Source organism: Gavialis gangeticus, unplaced genomic scaffold, assembly GCF_001723915.1.
Source record: "Gavialis gangeticus isolate Ggan-Ray unplaced genomic scaffold, GavGan_comp1, whole genome shotgun sequence".
NCBI classification, from domain to species: Eukaryota; Metazoa; Chordata; order Crocodylia; family Gavialidae; genus Gavialis; species Gavialis gangeticus.
The window spans coordinates 136687391-136707441 of record NW_017729032.1 but is presented as its reverse complement, the minus strand read 5'-3'; the positions used below and the strand labels follow the sequence as shown (position 1 = coordinate 136707441).

The window sequence follows — 20051 nt, the reverse complement described above, 5'->3', positions numbered from 1 at the left end:
GGGCCTGAGGGGGGCCCAGTGTGGGGCTGATTCGGTCCCTGCTCAGGAAAATGGAGGCAAAGAAGTCATTAAATAAGTTAGCTTTGTTGTCTGGTGTGACAACCAAATTTCCTAGCATGTCTTGCAGAGGCTCTACATTAGCCAGTACCTTCTTTTTGACCCCTATGTATTTAAAAAAGGACTTCTTGTTATCCTTGATCCAGGAAGCTAGTCCCAGTTCCATCTCCGCCTTGGCCTCCCTGACTGCCCCCGTGCATCCCCCAGCAACCGCAGTATAATCCTCCCTGGTGATGGCCCCTCCCTTCCATTGGGTGTACGCCTCCCTTTTAGCTAGAAGACATTCCTGGATGCTTTGGGTGAGCCATGGGGGCTTTTGTGCCCTCCTGCTCCCTTTGATCCTTGTTGGGATTACCTCCCTTTGGGCTTGGAGGATTGTCTCCATAAGGAGCAACCACTCTTCTTGGACACCTGGCTCCCCTCCCCTCCCCTCCGGGACCTCAGTGCTTCCCCAACTATTCTCCTTAGCTCATTGAAGTCTGCCCTCCTGAAATCTAGGGCTGCTGCCTTGCTGCAGGCCTTTGCCACCTTACGCTGGATGGTGAATTCCAACAAGCAATGATCACTGTCGCCTAGGTGGTCAAGCACCCGCAGCCCTCTCACCAGGTCCAACAAGGCATCTCCCCTGATAGGGCTGTGCACCTCCTGGGTTAGATGGAGCTCCTGCATTTGGGTTAGGAATCTATGTGAGCAGTCAGACCTGGATGACTGCTCTTTCCAGCAGATGTCTGGAAAGTTCAAGTCACCTATGATGACCGTGCCCTTTGATCTAATTACCTCCGTGAGCTGACTTAAGAATTCCTGGTCTAGCTCTTCCCCTTAGTTGGGTGGTCTGTAGTAGACCCCCACCATTAAGTCTCTTTCCCCTTGACTGCCTTGTATTCTAACCTACAGCACTTCCGTGTGCCCCTCCTCTGACTCTGTGCTACCTGCACTTACATGCATGTGTAGATGGTGAAGTCCAGATTAGTTTACTTTAGCTCAAATTGTGCTGGAGTTAATTCAGTTGCATTAATCACACATGTAGATGCACCTGCTATGTCCAACAGTGGTTCCTTCAAAGATGCCATGTTGTTCTGTGGTTGCTGCCCCCACCTGGAAATATTTCAGCTCTGTTCAGGCAGCAGGGTCAGGCTCACTGGTACAGACAGCACAGCACAGCACAGTTTGAAAGTTCTGCTGCTAAACACAGTAAGTCCTTGGTGTATATCCTAACTTTAGGTTCTTATGTAATGTAGAGGATATTTCAGCTAATGTATTTAAGTTTTCCTTGTGTTTCTCTGCCACCTAGTGGCTAAATAATATCCACAGCAGGTTTTTAATTCCAGGCTTTTGATTGGCTAAATATATGCTATTATTTTTAATTCCAGGCTTTTGATTGGCTAAATATATGCTGTTATTTTTGATACTGCATGTTTCCTGAACCTCCAGAACCCCTCACTTCTTTCATTCACCTATTGATTTTGACCTTCTGGAGTGTCAGTATAAAGGTCATCACTCCCTGTGTGCTGCCTTACACAATGTGGGTGCAGATCTGCGTGGTCTATAGACTCTAATGCAACAGAAACAATCTTGCAATATAAATGACACTTACCTCCAGCTAGTGTTTTTTTCTTCTCACAGAACTGCAGCTCAAAATATTTTATAAAACAGCTAGACAAATTATTCAGGGCAGTTTTAGCATGTCCAAAGCATTCCAAGATACAGTTTACCTGTAATTAAATAAAAAGGTGATATCAGTGATTCCCAAGGGATGTGAGGCAGCAAACCAGTGTGCCACAAGAGCGAGGGAAGTGTGCCATGTGGTCCCCCTGTGTGAGGAGGTACTGCTCTGCTCCCCCGTCTGGCGCCTTGCCCTGGGTACTCTAGCATCATCTGCAACTGCTCTGCTAGGGACTGCTACCACTATTGTTTCCTTCCCCTGCCCTTCCCTGTCCTCAGATATCCCCTGTGCTGGGAGTCCGTGGGAGTTCCCAGTAGCACTTTTGTTGTAAGCAGGGCATGCACAGAGACAGAGCTGGGCTTTGCAGTCTGGTTTCCTCTATTCATTCCTCCCATGATCCTGGGCTGGCAGCAGTATCAATGGGAATGACTGGCAGTGCGTGAGACTCCTCAAGGGAAGCCTCAACATCAGGGGCTGCCCTTGATCCCTGAAATACAGACCAGGGGTTGGCAAGGGGCAGACAGTAGAGCATAGCACAGCAGGGCGAGTTCCTATCCTGACAACCCTTAAGTGGCACCAGCTAGATCAGTGATTCTCAAATTTTTTAACCTCAAGACTTCCCCCTCCCTCCTATCATTTCTGAATTGAGATCTATAACAGTGATTTTCAACTGAAGTGCTGTGAAATCCAGAAAAATTACAGAGGACAGCCTTGAAGCTAAAAAGACTGAGAACCATTGGTATAGGCTCATCATTGGTTTGCATCTCAGCATTAGTATACTTTCTTCTAGCAGGGAAATGGAATATATGTTCGAAAAAAACAGAAAGATATATGTATGTGCATGTGCATACACCTTTTTGATTGAAGAGTAAAGTGTGCTGCCAATTTTAATTCAGAAAAAAAGTGTGCCCCAGGTATCAAGTGTTTGGTAAACATTGGGCTGTAGATACTAAAGAGACAATAAGCCAGGACATGAACAAGGTACAGCTTCAATAAGCTCAGTGGGAAATGTTGGGTGAACAAATACTTGAAAATCAGGCCATCTCTTCAGGCATCCTAATATGAATTTAAGTTGTTAGTATCACTTAAATTATTTGTTAATGTTGATAATGAAATGAAGATGGTGTCGTAGGCCACTAAGATGTCCTGCTCCTTTAAAGAGCTGAAACTGCTAGAGGAAGAGCCCTGGCAGTGAGTTGGAAGCCCCAACTGCTGGTTACCAGGGCAGCCAGAATGAGCTAGTGGCTCACACCTGCCAGAGGTCAGCTGACTGGAAGGAGTGGGGCCTGGCTCATATATAAACCCCAGGGCTGGGACCAGGCAAGTCAGTTCCCTGTTGGCAGCCAGAGGTGAAGGAGCCTCCAGGGAGGAAGTGCCCAGTAACGCAGCAACTGCATAATATGCTGCATCCAGGGCTAATGGGGCTCCATAAGTGCCACAGGTACCCTTGCTCACTAGAGACTTAGTGCTGGGGATGCAGTTCGATGCTTTTAAAAGGGGCAGAGCACACCCTTGTCTTTTGTATTATGTTATAGCCCAGGGGCTTGTGTTTTGTTTGTTGTTCCACAACACCGGTGGTTTGGATGAGGCTATTAGGGGAAGGAGGAGGCCACATAGGTGACCCACAGCAGTGTGGGGACCCTGGTGCCAGAGAGGGCACAGCATTTGGGGTGCACCGATCCCAAGTGCCAGTGACAGGCTGAGTGAAACAGGGCCACGGAGAGCCCAAGTGCCAGTGAGACGCCGAGTGATAGAGGGCCGCGGACAGCCCAGGGAGGACAAGGGGGCCAAATTGCAACAAGACCCAGACCGAATAATGTTGGTATCATCTGTGAGGCTTGGGGTGTGGTAAAGGGATGTTTGGAGCCATGCATATAGCCCATAAGGCTAGAGTGCCCTGAAACACCCATCGTAAAATGGGATCCACAAGGGGTCGAGAGCCCACGGGATCAGAGAATCCAGCAACCTGTGTCCAAGAGGACTTAAAGGCAGCTTCCCTACTTTATATTTTCCATCAAAGACATGGCGGGCGAGAATTGAGAGTGCCCATTGGGCCAACTTGGCATGGTAAGGGGGTCTTGGGGAGATCATGGCCATCCTGCAGGACCCCACCCCACGACAGATGGTTCAAAAGACAATGTCTTTTTTGACAGAGTAGCAGAGTTAGGGAGACAAGACACACCCTAGAAAGATGAAGTCGGAGATCTTGATTCTTTTCTACCTTAACCTATTTTTCTACCCCTGCAATGCCTTTGGATAAGATTATTTGATAATAGACAGTATTTCTGGGAGGTATCTTATTAATCTTTTAGTTAGTTTTATGCCAATTGTGCATTAATTTAGACCTGCTGTATGAGTGTCACAAGGGGCATGGACAGCCTGTGTGTGGCACATGGGAGACTGGGGAGAGATCAGGCAGCACAGTGGTGTCAGGGAGCAGAAAACAGAGAATCAGAGCAGAGCAGCAGCATGGTCAGAAAGCACAAAGCAGGGAACAGAAAGGAAAGGGGAAAGGGATCTGAATGGCTATCAGAGAGTGCAGGGATAATTTATCAGGTATCCAGGTTCTAGCTGTATTGGTGTAGAGGAAAAAGCAATCAGAACTTGTGGAAAGAGGTGATATCTTTTATTAGGCCAACAAGATTTTTGGGGGAAAAAATGTCTTTAACTGCATACTTCTGTACACAAAAAGTGTTGGAAAAATTTGTGACATATGCCTGCCAAAAAGTTTGTCCCCCATTAATTTAGAGCATCCCCACAGCTTCTCTAAAGAACAAGAGCAGGCCCATTCACCAAGGGGGGCTTGCAGAACATGCTATTTATGTCACCTCCTACCCCATATACAATCTTAACATTTGGACCTGAAGTAGTACCAAAACAGACCAGGTAGGCTAGCTATGGGATAGTTGGGACTGTCCTAGGCATAGGAATCTAGCAACTTTTTGGTCCTTTAGTATCAGTGTTGCAAAATGAAGGAGGGAGATGATTTTGATTACCAACTTCAGAGTTACTCATCATTTATACCATTTTAAGAAAGGAAAACCAGGTTCCTCATCTTTTTGGAATGTTTCTGTATAAATGCACTTCCGTGATTCAACTTACTTGTCATCTTTTAAAAAATATATATTTGGAGATGAAAAACAAATTTCCAATTTCTCTTGTTCAAACAATCATTTCAGGAACTAATGGGAAAGGCAGCAAACTATCCATGTGCCCCTTCCAACACGGGGAAAAAAAATCACACACCAAAAGCGCATTTTCTCATGTGATTAAACACAGATTTGTTGGACTTTTCATGAATTTGGATGACAACACACCATATAGTTTTCTTTTAAAGTAACCTCTTCGGTTCTAACTTGTATAATCATTTATACTGTGGAAAACTCAGTGCCAAGTGCTATACTGATAGGGAGCATTACACATCCATGTTTGAGACCTACAAATTACACTAGAGTATAAGGGGTTTATACACAACACGAATGTTTAATTCTACCTAAATTGAAGCGGTGTTTTTTTAAAAACACCGCTTCAATTTAGAGTGAAGCAAACCTCTGTGTCATGTACACCTGTGTCAAAGCCCGATCCTTACCTGCCTCTCCAACAACAGGGAGGGGACAGCGAGCTGCTGGCAGGCAGAGAGGTCCCTGAGCTGCGGGTGGGGCTGGTGGTTCCCTCCACAGCAGCGGTGGTGCCCCCCCTAGGTGGCACCTGCAGGCACCCAGCTCGGGCAGTCCCAGGGGGCACTGCAGCTGCAGAAAGAAACACCGGGCCCCCACACAGCTCAGGCAGGCAGGCAGGCTCTGGTGGGGAGGGGTTGGAGATCAGGCTCGGGGCTTTTTTTTTTCTTCCCTTCTGTGGAGCCTGCCTTCCTGGGCTGCTGCCGAGCTGCTTGCACAGTCTGCCTGCACAGCCCCTGAGCTGCATAGAGCCCAGTACTTCCCTCCATGGCTGTAAGGTAGAAAAGTAAAACTCCTGAGAGGTGTTTTACTTTGCAGCGTGCCATAGTCATTTAAGGCACATTACACCACCGAATGTGCTACAGCAGTTGGAATTAACGCGCAATACACTACCGTATGTGCAAACAGCAATGCCATTAAAGTAGTGCAAAAGGCATTTAACCTGCTTTAAACCAGCTCTAAAGTGTTGTTTACAAACACCCTAAGGCTATAGAAAAAAATCAGGCTTCCAAAAATTAGAGTTTTAATTAGCTATTTGTCCAGCAGATGGCAGCACTAAATTGACTAATTCAGATCTGGCTTAACTTCAGTAGAACTGAAATAAAAATACCTAAGAAATAGATATAAGTGGTTGTGTTAACCAATGCAATTGTATTGGTTTTAATAAAAAGACACATGGTTGCAACAAGAATGGAGTTAGCCTACTGTGTTAGTACTATTTCCTAAAATGTAAACAATATAAATACTTCAGTTTATCCTTCTCTCACCATGTGCACTGAACTATTTGTTAAGAGCTTCTTAATTAATCTATAGTGGTTTCATGATGAGCATGTACAGCAGTTTGCCAAAGGTCAGCAAGCAAGTCAGTGGCTGAGTCAGGAATAGAACCTGAGTCTCCTCACTCCTCCTTTAGTTCCCTACCCATTGGATTATATTGTCTCACTATTACTCATAATTTATTCCAATATTTTCTTTTATGTATTCTGCAATTAATTTAGTTCTCCTTCCTCATTTTTTAATCTGAACTTTAGAAAAAGGCAGAAGTTAGAGAGGATTTGATCTGGAGTTCAAAATAATTACTGAATTCAAATGTGGATGTCAGATTTGTGGTAAAGCTATCCATCTATGTAGCAGCAGCACAGACAGATACCATCTTTAGAACTGGTCTACTGTGTTTAACACCATACAATCAAAGAAAATTAGGGTTGGAAGGGACCTAAGCAGTAGGCTCAAGCGAAGCAACAAGTATTTGATTCAGATCTGGATTCAACTGATTCAGAGGGACAGTGATTTGATTCAGTGATTCAAGTCACTGTCCTGATTTGATTCAGCCAAATCAGATTCAGAGATCTGGTGCCGATTTGGCGATTAGGCCATAGACTATAATGGGGAATCACTAAAATACCTACAACTTTGTCATTTTCCTACCGGTTCAGATGAAAAGAGCAGGAATGGTAGCCCCTTCTGAGGGCATGAAGCCTGCCATGTTTCAAGGAGATAGGTGCAGGGGTTTCTGTGGAAGTGCCCCTCAAACTGTTGAAAGCGAAACTCATATCACTTGTATGTTAAGAGGTGTAGCTTGTAGCATCATTGGTCTAAGGACATAGGTAGACAAGGTTCTTCGGGTAAATCTGATATCTTTTATGAGACCAACTGATTAGTTGGAGAAATATATCTTAGCAAGGTTTTGAGTTTAAAAACCTTTCATCAGACTGAGGAAGCATTGCAGTTGGTGTGTGTGCTTTTCCTGGATGGAATGAATAGTGAAGAAGCCAGAGGCTGGTATGCATGCAAGCCAGCCAGTCAGTGAAAACGTAAATTGAGGTGTCAGGGGTTGAGAATTAGTCTGGAGGTGGGGGGGATGGAGGGGGATGTAGCAGGTAAAAGTGGAGAAGTACCTGGGGAGTCAGATGTTTGGCAGGTTGTAGTGTGTTATATATCCAATATCTATATTGAGTCCATGAGTTTTTGTATCTAGGAGGTTGATGAAGTGCAGTTCATAGGCTCATCTGTGAAAAGTACTTTGTAAATTCAAACAAGCACCGAACCCTGCTAACCTCATCACCAGAAGCAAACTTCCTACAGCCCAAACCACACCAAATGGATCCAGACCATACAATAACAAGAAATGCAAAACCTGCCAACATATCTCCAATAGTGGTGTGTAAAACGGGTCGCATTCAATTCAGATTTGGATTCAGCCCGAATCGGGGACAGTGATTCGATGCACTGATTCAGATCACTGTCCCCAGTCGATTTGGCCGAATCCAAAGATTTGATGCTGATTCAGAGAATCAGCGATTCGGCCATAGACACAGCTTTAAATGTTTTTTCTACATACCTCAAGATACCAGGCATGGCTTGTGAACGTTATGATGCTGGGGCAGATAGAGCATCCCACAGGAGTGGGGGTGGGGAGGAAGGCATGTGCTCAGCAGTGAACCCAGAAGTGGACCAGAAGTACTTCTGGTCCACTTCTGGGTCTGCCAGGGGGTGTGCTGGGGGGCCCCCTGGCTCAGCAATAGGCCATGGAGGGACCCCAGGTGCCCCCTCAGACCCAGGAGGCACCAGTTGCCAAACCAGGAGGGAATTGGGGGGGGCATGTATCCCTGCCCTCCCCAGAGGACTCAGAATTGGACTGGAAGTGCTTCTGGTCCACTTCCAGGTCTGCTGCTGAGTGTGCTGGGGAGCCCCACACACTCCTGTAGGACACTGCATCTGCCCCACCATCACAGCATTCACGATCCGCCTTGTACCTTGAGGTATGTAGAAAAAACACTGAAAGCTGTGTCTATGTCCCAATCACTGAATCTTCCCGAAACAATTCAGAGGGTTCTGATTCGATTTGCAGAGATTAAAGGGTCTCCTGGTTTTATTTGGAATCAAAGATTCAGCCACCAAATCAGGCCAAATCTCCGAGGAATCCAATCGGGGAGTGAAGCTTTGCACAGCCGTAATCTCCAGTACCCCCACAATTACTACATCCCACAACAGAACCATTACCATTCCTGGACCTTGCAGCTGCACCTCCATAAACATCATATATCTCATCCAGTGCACCAAATGCCCTGATGGAAAATACGTAGGAGAGACCAAACAACAACTGAGAACCAGAATGAATGCGCACTGGAAATCTATTAAAGACAAGAATACCCAATTACCAGTGGGGGCACATTACTCACAAGAAAGCTACTCTCTCTCCAACCTCTGAGTCCTGATCCTCAAAGGGAATTTACAAACCCCTTTCCCCAGACAAGCCTCTGAACATCACTTCATCAACCTCCTAGATACAAAAACTCATGGACTTCATATAGACATTAGATTTATGATGCACTATAACCTGCCTGACATCTGACTCCCCAGGTACCTCTCCACTTTTACCTGCTACATCCCCCTCCACTGTTCCCAGCCTCTCTCTCACTCCCTAATGCCTCAGTTTACATTTTTACTGACTGGCTTTCTTGCATGCATACCAGCTTCTGGCTTCTTTACTATTCATTCCATCCAGGAAGAGCACACATACCAACTGCAGATGCTTCCTCAGCCTGAAGAAGGGTTTTTAAACCCAAAAGCTTGCTAAGATATGTTTCTCCAACTATTCAGTTTGTTTAATAAAAGATATCAGATTAATAAAAGATATCAAAGAACCTTGTCTGCCTTGAGTGTTAAGGCGCAGCGGGATGAATGCAGCAGAGATGGTAGCCTGTAACAGGGGGCCCCTCCTGGTGCTGGTTAGATCTTGGCCCACCCACCTGTTTCTGGGCCAATTGCCCACCCCTCTTCCTCGTGCTACGCCTTGATGGAAAACTGATTCAGATGTTACTCAGGCAGGAGGCTGCCCATTTAGGTCTCTGATGTCTAGGGGTAACATCCATTCCACAGCTCTGTACCCCCTCTACGCTGCAGCCTGTGCCTCTCAGTTTGCATCTTTCACCCTGAGAATCCTGAGCCTCTTGCTCTGGCCATTCCCTGAGAATCCTGACCCTCCAACTCCCTCCTCTGAGTCCTGGCCCCAACACAGACCAGTCAAGGGTAGCTCAGGTCAGATCTGAGCTGCCTGCCTGTTCTCACCCTCACAACTCCACTGCAACCAGGAAGCCTCAGGCCTCTCAGAGATGTTACAGGTCTGGGCTTTCCCCAGCCAGGACTGTGCATGCACGTGGTGGCTGAAAGTGATCAGGTGCCCCCTACCTGCCTTTGACGAGGGAGGTTAGCAGTCCTGGCATTTCCTGGGGCTGCTGTACCACCAGCTGTCCCACCAGGCCTCCCTACCTTGGCAGGGTGCAGTTATAGGTCATGCCCAGGACCTGGGACCTCCTCCTTCCCCATAGCCCCAGCTCATACCTCCAAGTTCATCCTGGCATGGGAGCTCAGCAGGTAGATATTCATCCCCTGCTGGCTGGTGATGCAGTGAGTGCCACCTCCAGCTCTGAGAGCAGGGCATTAACTTGTTTTAAAACAAAAAGGAAATAGGTGCAGACAGTGAGGAGGGTAGCACTCACTCTGTCTACAGATGGAGATTGAGGAACCCCAGCAGTGGGAGATTCACCTTCAGGAACACCAGCTGCTCCACCAAACCAGGATCCAAGGAGGTATGGTGGGGTGTTACAACATCACCAGCAATGCTGAAAACCCTCTCACTTGGAACACTGGTTGGTGGACAGGACAGGTGGTTCCCGGACAACTGTGGCCAGAACCTGCCACACCTGGCTGTGGGTTGCCCAATAGGCCAAGGGGTTGCCATGCAGTGACTCCATATCATCACTGAGCTAGGTAGACACTGAGGCCTCCATGCTACCTGCCTGATGGTGGGGTCTGGTGCTTCTGTGTCCCAACATTGAAGCCATGCCCTTCGCCCACACTGGTAGCAGCTGTGGTGGAAGAGATTGGCTGGTGCTTGGAGTGCTGGCACAGGAAAATAGATCCCCCTCTTCCATGTCCCCCTGCCTCTGCCCTTCTGTCTCCCTGACTCTGTTCACCAGCACCTCTGTCCAGTGATTGAGGGTTTTGCTGCTGCAGATGCTCCCCTTCACCTTCGGGTCACACATGTCAGCCAGCACATGATCTGTACTGGATCGCAATGGATCCAGCTGTTTTTTGATACACTCCTTCAGCTGCTTCATCAGTGCCTGAACCTCCGGTAAAAGCGGCTTGCCCCAGCCAGGAACACTGATCCCCTGGAACTTCTCCATTTGATTCTCAAGCTCCTTCACTATGGGGTCACTTGGCTAAGGAGAGCATCAGCAACACTGAGGCTCTCAGAAGGCTCAAGGCAAGGCTTGAGGACCATCAAGATCTGAGAGATGGTATCTCACTCTGTTTTGTTAAGGGGGCCACTGGTCCCAATCTCGCCGACCGAGGCCATCTCATACATGGCCTTCTGTTGCTTGGCCAGACTTTTCCAACATCAGGTATGTGGAGTTCCACCGAGTCTCCACAACCTGTATGATTTTGTGCTGTGGGATGCTCAGCTCTGCCTGTTTGTCCCACAGCACCTTGCCCCCCTTGATGCTCCGGTGGAAGTAGCCCACCACCTTCCTGCATTTTTAAATGAGCTGGCTGGTAGTGGTAGCGACGATGCCATCACTGGGAGTCCTGTCCCCCTCCAAGGCATCCCTAACTATGAGGTGGAACTTGTGTGCCACCCAGTGGATGCCAACACACCGCCTTGACCGTATTGGCCCTGTTGTTGGTGACCATAACCCCATGGATGGACTCACCCTGCCCAACGAGCCACCCCTGCACCATGTGGTTCATGGCCACCATGATCTCCCTTGCCGTGTGGGACTCATCCATCACCTCCGCTTGAAGAAGAGCCCACTGACGCCCTGACTGATCACACCAGTGCCCTGTGAGGGAGAGGTAAGCGTGATCTCCATCCTGGCTGCTCCAGATTTCCAAGGTGAAGTGTAAAGCTACCTGCGGCCCTGCCTTGTGCAGCTCCCCCCTCAAGTATTCCCTGCATGCCTCATACAGGGAGGATACCACTGTCCTGCTAAAGGTGGTGCATGCGGGAACTTGGTATGATGGGGCCATGAGTGCCATGAGCTGCCTGAACCCTGAACAGTCAACAAAAGAGAAGGGCTGGCCATCCAGAGCAAGCATCTCCCCAATGTCTTGGGTGACCTTGCTCACTTTGGGAGTGAACCCCGCTTTGTCTCCACCTTTTCCCCACTGGTTCAGGGTGGCCTGCCTCTGCTTCTTGTGGACGGAGGCTTTGGAGTGAGAGGGGAATTTTGGGGGGGCATACTCCTACTGATGTCAGGCTGAGGAGGAACAAGGGCAAGGGGGTGTTGCCTCCCGAGATGCAGCAGCATTGCTGTGGCGGTGAAATGTTTCATCCTTGCCCCAGCTGATCTGCTTTCAGCACTGCTGGCAGGTAGCATACCTGGGATCATCTGCCAACCCTAATGATCCCATACTACACTACCCACCTGCTTCTGGGTTGTGGGTAGGGATCCTGCCTTATCCCCCTGCTCACCAGGAGGAGCTCAGTCACCTGCCCCCACAACCTCCTCCGAAATGCCTTCCAAAAGAGACCTGCCTCTAGGGGAATTTTGAGGGGTGTGCAGCACAAACTCAGATTCCCCCTCCTTCCTCAGAATTTCCTTTGCTATGGCACTCAGCTCCACTGCTTCCAGATCCGGCTCCTCTTCTAGCACTGAAAAACTCACACTGGGAACTGAAATTGGGGTGGAGACTGTCATGCTGCTGCTGGTGGTTATTGCCAGTGTTAGTGAAGGTGGTGCAAGTGCAGATACAGCTCCCACCTCCTTGCTCCCACTAGCAGCAGACTTTTCTTTTGCTGCCAGGATAGATTTGTCTATGGTGGGGGGGAGGGACTTGCAGCTCTCCCTCTGCCCCCTGTTCCTCCCCTGCCTGAAGATCTGGCACCTGCCGTTCCAGCACGCTTCATAATGCTTAGTGTGCTGCAAAATATGTATGTGTCTGTAATATATGTTGTTCTTTCCTGCAGTGCACAGTGATGACACACTGTCAGGGAAAACACAGAAGGAGAGAGAGTGGCTAGCTAGTAGCTACCAAGATACTAGATAGCAAGCCAGAACCTTTCAGACACTGCTAATCCAAGAGAGACAGCTCACGAGAGGCACAGATCACTTCACACACAGCCTTATATGTTGCTTCTACATCCCTCCTCCAGAGCACTGTGATTGGAAGAGAACTCAGGTAAAGATCATGGTCACTGGCCAGCTACAGATGTCAATATCAGAGCAGTCTTCCTCCCCCTCTCTCTTCTAGGTTTCTGTTTCCCACATGTCTGCCTTCTGACAGAATATTTTCAGAATAAATTTGGAGGTTTCTGAATCAATTTGGACCTTTTAATAGGTCTCCTGATTTCATTCAGATTTGGCGATTCAGTTACCGAATTGAGCTGAATCTCTTCTGAAGCAAATTGGCTACTGAAGCTTTTCATAGCCCTACTAACCAAGTCATCTAGTCCATCCCCCTGCTCAAAGCAGGACCATCTCCATCTAGATCATCCCAGCCAAGGCTTTGTTTATCCAAGTCTTAAAATGCTTCAAGGATGGAGATTCAATAAGCTCTCTGGGTAACCCGTTCCAATGCTTTATTATCCTTCTAGTGAGGAACCTTTTCTTAATATCTAACCTAAACTTTCCTTGTTGCAACTTGAAATAATTACTCCTTATTCTGTCATCTGCCACTACTGAAATCAGTCTTGCTCCATCCTCTTTGTAACTGCCCTTCAAGTAGTTTAAGGCTGCTATTAAATCCCTCCTCAGTCTTCTCCCCTCCAGACTAAATAAATCCAGTTCCCTCAGCCTCTCCTCATAAATCAGGTGCCCCAGTCCTCTAACCATTTTTGTTACCCTCCACTTGACACTCTCCAATTTGTCCACATCCCTTCTGTAGTGGGGATGACATAATAATGAACTGAAGATGTGCTACTTGTAGACAAATGTGCCAATACTTAATCAACTTAGGAGCTTAAACCAAAATTGAAGTTCCTATAGTAAGCTTAACACACTTTCATTGCACTTGTATTAAAGTATATATTTTTAAAAAGTAGCACCAGTGATTGAGATTGCTTTGTACAATAATGTAAAGTAAGCATTGCTTTGAGAACTCTCCTATTTCAATTTTCATATTCTGACTAAAGTGAAGTGAAGCAAAGGCTTATTTCAATGTAATCAGACTTACTTTAAACTAAAATGTAAATAGGAATACAGCTGTGTTTTCCAATATTCAAGCAGATGTCAGTAAGACTCTCAGTTCACTGTCAACATGCGCATACAAGATGCGCACTAACACATCTGGAGCCTTTCAACTCTCAATAATCACTGATTCATGCACTGTCTATTTACATCAGCTGTACTTTGACAGCACTACTTTATCTAGAATGGAGAAAGCTTTTATTTCAGGAAGAAAATAGAATGTTTTGAATAATGTCTATCTTTTTCAAGTATTGGGGAAAAAAATCTTAAAAATTAACAGAGATCTCATTGTTCAATGGAAGGACAAGGGAAGCATCCCATGCATAAGGGAAGCTTGAGTTCTAAAACAAAGACAGTTTGAGGTTAATTTAGAAGAGACTAAAGAGTTGGGGGGTTTTTAAAGCAGAAAATTCAGAATTCAAAAATGGCTATACTAAGTATTCCAACATTCTACTCCACCTATGAGTGGAGATCAAGCATTAGATGGTTTAGTGCAAAAGGTGATTTTGAATGGGATTTAGAATGGTTATTATTGTTTGGGAATGTCATTCTGAACTATACTGCTAGTATGATTGCTATGACAATTTAATGCATCAGTGAGTTGCAGTGTCCAGTCAAATGAGAACCTCCCCACAATCCCTGCATGAACTGTCATGGAGATAAATTCTGTATCCTAGACACACAGTCAGCTTCCTGATACACACTAGGAAGAATTTGGTTCAGATATGGAAAGGAACTATGAAGCGAAGTTAAATTAATAAATCTTTGTCTGCATTAAAAAGGTATTTCCTTATTTTCAAAGAATGGGCCCTTATTTATCCTTATTTATTTTTTAGCAATTCCCTTTGGTATAATGGCAAAAACAAATTGGCTTAGAACATTTAATGATAATTGAGCTAAAATGGTGTCTAAAAATAAAAATATATGAATTTTTAAAAAGAAAATTCATGAGAAGTTTCTATTGGATGAGTAAAGCTATATTGATTTAGTTTAGTGGGGTTCTGACATGTCAAGATAATAACACTTAAATCATACTTTTGTAAATTAACACTTCAGTTAGAGCATGGTAATGATACTGCATGTATCATCAATTTGCATCAAGTACCCTTAAAAATCTTCCCACCTTCTCCCATATAATACTTTTCATGATACTGTAGTAGTTGCTATACTTCATTTCAATTGTCACACTGGACACCACCACAAAATAAAGAGTTACTTTAGTTACTGAAGGCAACTAGAATGGAGTGGAGTGGCAAGTATCTGACCTAATTCATAAAATCTAACTGTTTGGTTAATGAAATGTGCATTAAGTGAACATTCTCTACTGTACTAAAGCAAGTTGGGTAACAGATTCACCTTTTGTTAGCTTGTTGATTACTTTAATTTTTTTCTTTTTAGTGGTTGAAACCTGTAGCGTAACTGGGAGAAGGGGGTGTCATCTGGGCACAACACGGCCACAACCACACCAGCAGCTGATTGTGTCACAGCAAAAGGCAGTGCTGCCCTGGGCATCATGCAGCTGCCACACATGCAGAGCTCCCTGGCTATACCTTTGGTTGAAGCAGCTCCCTTTCTTCTAAGTTGCCACTGCTTTACTTTGTACCACTCAGGTTGGCAACATGTCCTGCATTCAGATGCCTGGGTAAATGGTTTTGATAAATGGTTTTCAGATAATTGACACTCGATGGTATTTAATAAGAAGCACTGTGATGTTATGAAAGTCTTTCCATGAGTAGAGCAAGAAGGAAAATTAAAAGGACTAAAAAGCATGTCAGCTTAGTGTAGGTTTGATATACTTTTAATCCAGCTAGTCCTACAGTGACTCAAATAGCTTGGCAAAAACTCTTATATGAGCATTCCTAAAGAAAAATGTAAAATTAAAAAATGTCCCTGCTCATTCAAAGCATGTGTATGTGTCACATTATAAGGCTGCTCAAAACACAACTTACGTGTTTTATCTTTGAATCAAAGGTACACCTGCTGGAACTGGATCTGAACATTAGGTGCTTCACAATTTGTTTGCAGGCTTCAGTTTTCCCAGAACCACTTTCTCCACTGCAGAAAGATCAGGGAGGTTGGAGAGAGAGAGAGAGAGAGAGAGAGAGAGAGAGAGAGAGAGAGAGAGAGAAAATCCCACTGTTTAAATGTCATATCTGATATTTTATTCACAACCTCTGGTACCCCTAATTCCAGAAAAAGATCTGTTCATAATAATGGATGCTAATATAGCTATTAAATAAGGATAATTATGCATGTTAAATAAAAATAAGCCAATATAAAAAGTGGCTTTTTATCAGCACTGACAGATAGAAACATGGCTTTCTCCTTGTCCCTCAGAATAGCACAAAGCCAATCAAAAGCTAATGCTCTCAGCCCTTCTTTCGTGTCTCAATACCTTTATATTTTAGTAAGTCCAACAAAGTGGTCAAACCTACTCCAAGCTGTCTGAAACTAAATACAGATCATAATCTGAATCTGCTGCCTTTTAGTAAGCACTTCATAAGGTTTTCCACCAACCAGTGGGAATGAGGATAATGGGGACTACAGGTGACGTGTCTAAACCTGTTGAGATTTATTGAGATTTGAATAAAACGTCAACTGTTTGTGAAAACTGAAGTAGAAAAGGCATTAAACACTTTAGCTTTCTCTGAATCATTTGCAATACTTCTTTGTAATAGTCTTATCTGAATTGTCTGTCAAATTTTTAAAAGGATACATGAAGGTCACTTAGAAGACTGAGACAATCTAAATCCCAAGATTGCCATTTTTAGAAGAACTTGGAAGTCCCAAGGTTGCCATTTTGCAAAAAATACATACATACATTTCTTACTAGTTCAAAATACAGATCCTCTTTTTCAGAGAAAAGCAATTAGGTTCTATGTTATGACCATACAGGTTATCAATCAGACTATGAACATTGGCTCTCCAGTCTTTTTAAATGGTGGAGGAAACTAGTGATTAAAAAGGTCTTCAGATGTTCTTTGAAGCCGAAGTTCCAAGTCAAGTGAAGAAGAGTGGCATGTGTTGACACTTCCGAGAATCAGACCCAGGTATCTTCCAAACTTTTCCCAAATCCTGTTTTAGGGTTTAATATCTGTCAGCCAAATTTTCCCATGATAAAACAGATGTTTGAAAAAGCCCTAACATTAGAATGTGATTATCTAATGGTTTTTATTTAGTTTGCTTAACCCCACAGTTCATTTCCTTGTAGTGGTAAAGAATAACTTTCCAGCATTGTTGTTTTTTCTTTTTTTCCATCAAATCTTTGCTACAAATTGGAGAATTAGAAAAAATGTTTGAGTGTAGCTAATACAAATTCTTGTTGTAACTTTCACTTTTTACAAAAGATCTATTAAAAGTCTCTAGGCCCATCTCAGAATTAGCATAATGAAGACTTTCAAAGTATATAGATGTTTTACTTTTTGGGTCAAAAACTGATCAAAGAGATACATCCTAAACTGTGTCCCAGAAGATGAACAAACCAAGGCTTCGATGAATTAACCAGCTGATTCACTTCCATAAATGTATGAACACAACAGGAAGAAGTGAGGGTAAGAAGGAATATTGGTCCTGAATTCTTTCTTGTCATGCAATAATCATGCCAGATATCAGTAAAGTAAAAGAAAGGAGTCTCTGTATTTCACTGTTTTTAGAAAATGATCCTTGGAAGGAGAGTAAGAGTGAGGACATGTAGATGGAGTAATGGAAGATGGAAAAATTTACCCAAATTTTACTCCTCTCTTCAGCTTGTTGTCTATAATAGACACTACTATAGTGACTAACCACTACAACCATAAAAACATAAGAATCACCATTTACTGGGTCAGACCATTGGTTTATCTTGCCTAGTATCCTGTGTCACATAGTGCCAGAGAGTAGATGCTGAAAGGGAGAGTAAACTGGGTATAACCAGGTTTTTTCCCACTGTTCTTCTTTCACTTGTAGCCTCCAGCATTTAAAGTCTAGGAAGTTTTGATTCAGAGGCTGTATCCTTAACCCCCATGCTCACTAGCAACTGATGCCCTTTTCCTCTAAGAATCTGTCCAATCCATTTTTTAATGTGGCTAAACTCTCAGCTTCCACAACATCTGGTATCAATCAATTTCACAGTTTAATCATATGCTGTATGAAAAATAAATTCCTTTTGTTAGTTTTAAACTTACTACTTAATAGTTGAATTTTGTGACCCCTAGTTCTTGTATTGTAAGAGACTGAAAATAATAGATCCCTATTTATTTTGCCCTTGCTATTTAGTATTTTGTAAATGCTTATCATGTTCCCCTTCAATCATCTCTTTTTTAAACTGAATAGGCTTAGCCTCTTTAGTCTCTCCTCATATGGAAGCCCCTCCATACCACTAATCATCCTAGTTGCCCTTCTCTGTACCTTCTCTAGTTCTTCTATATCCTTTCTGAGGTGCAGGGACCAGAGCTGGGCACAGTGTTCAATGTGTGGACACAGCATGGATTAATAAAGGAGCATAATGATACTTTCCAGTTTGTTTACATTTCTCTTCTTAATAATCCTTACCATTTGCTTTGCCTTTTGATGGCTGCTGAGGCCTCCACAGTAAGTGGTGAGACTTATGTTCTTATGGTCTTATTACTTTACTAATATCTGGCATGATTCTTGCATGAAAAGAAAGCATTCAGAACCAATATTCCTCACTTCTTCCTGTTGATTTATGGAAGTGAACGTACAATCGTATGAATGTTGACTTCTTTAGTGAACTGTCCACAATGACTCCCAGATCTCTTCCCTACGTAGTGACAGCTGATGTAGAGCCCATCTTAGTGTAGGTATAATTGGGGTTATTTTGCAAATCTGCTTTGTGGTTACACATTACACTTAGACCATACTAAGGGCACTTAAAATGTGAGTGACCATTGCATTAACTTGTGCTAAGTGCCCTCTAAGCATCTCAAAGATAAGCCCTTCAAATGAGCGTTAACTTTTGGCCATGCTACCTAGCCCATATTAGGGTAACTTTAGCAAATGAGTTATTATGTTAGTGTAACTTCAGTCCTTCAGCATCTGTGGATACACTGCTTACAGTCCCACCCTTCCCACATCCCTCCCAAGCAGGGGTAGAGTCTAGGTGTCCTGGCTCCTGCTTGCTAGCCCTCTAGTGGGAAATCAGAGCTACACAGGCAAGAAATGACATCAACTCTTAATGTGTAACTGCTCACAGCACCTTCTAACTTTAACATTGCTTAACATTCTACAGATTTAGTATAGTCCAAGTGTAATGTGTGTAACTTCATCCTTAATGTATGTAACTTCACACTTAAGTGGGAGGGTAGCCAACCTGCATTGGAGCAAATGGATAGACCAGGATGAAGGCAACTAGGATAGTAGACACAAAACCATCATACTACGCAGTTTGTGAGAAAGAGAAGTGGGATTTTTTTTTTAATCAGGGAAAACCAGAATCCCTCCTAATCATCACCCCTCCATCAGACTATTTCTTGACTACTCCAGCACTAATATTTCCTTTTTAGGCATAAGGATCACTATCCAGAAGGGGAAAATATAGACCACCATATACAAGAAACCCACAGACCAACATGTATATCTGCACAGAACCAGCAATCACCCTAAACACACCAAGAAAACTGTAATATACAGCCAAGCCCTCCAATAACACTGCATTTGCATGGAGGAGAACACCCACCAAATCTCAAAAGGGCTTTCACTCAACAAGGACACTGCTCCAGAGAGATAAATCACACTTTTGAAAGAGCCACCCGGATACCATGTGAAGAACTGCTACCGTACTGAAGGAAAACACCTCATGAATCACACACCACTGGTTATGATATATCATCCCTCTCTGGAACCTATACAGAAAATCCTCAAACAATTGAAACCAATACCAGAAGACAAAATTCTTAAAGAGATATTCGCGGAATATCTCTTTAACAGACCATCCCTAAAATCATCAAACCCTCTGACTACTACCCACTGGTTGTGGTCCATGTGGGTAAAATGATGCATCCAAGGGCAAGCCGGATAACATCATGGAGGACTACAGGGCCTTGGAACACCAACCAAAGAAGATGGGAGCCCAGGTGGTGCACTCTATGTCAAAGAGCACCTCACATCATCAAGGATCAGCTTCAGGGTAGAGGAGGGTTGGGCAGAGACACTATGGGTCAAACTACAAGGGGGGCATGGCAAAAGGGACCTTACACTGGGCATCTATTACAGACCACCTAACCACAGGGAAGAGCTTGACCAGGACTTCTCCAGTCAGCTTATGGAGGCAGTTAGGTCAAGGGATGTTATTGTCATGGGTGACCTAAACTACCCAGACATTTGCTGGGAGGAGCAGACAGCGAGGTCTGACCGCTCGCGTAGGTTCCTGGCTGTATTACAGGACCTTCACCTTACCCAGGAAGTGCACAGCCCACTAAGGGTAACGCCTTGCTGGACCTGGTCCTGGCCACGGGGGATGAC

General features: G+C 44.5%; 1 protein-coding gene across 1 annotated transcript in view; it reads right to left on the bottom strand.

Annotated features, from left to right (window-relative positions):
- The window catches only part of MYO16 (myosin XVI), a 581111-nt gene that overhangs the window by 309029 nt on the left and 252031 nt on the right, over positions 1 to 20051 (bottom strand). The window contains exons 13-14 of the mRNA XM_019525343.1: positions 15542 to 15647; positions 1652 to 1769 (exon numbers count right to left, since the gene is read on the bottom strand). Coding sequence (XP_019380888.1) covers positions 1652 to 1769; positions 15542 to 15647 — 224 coding nt within the window. The remainder of the gene's footprint in view (positions 1 to 1651; positions 1770 to 15541; positions 15648 to 20051) is intronic.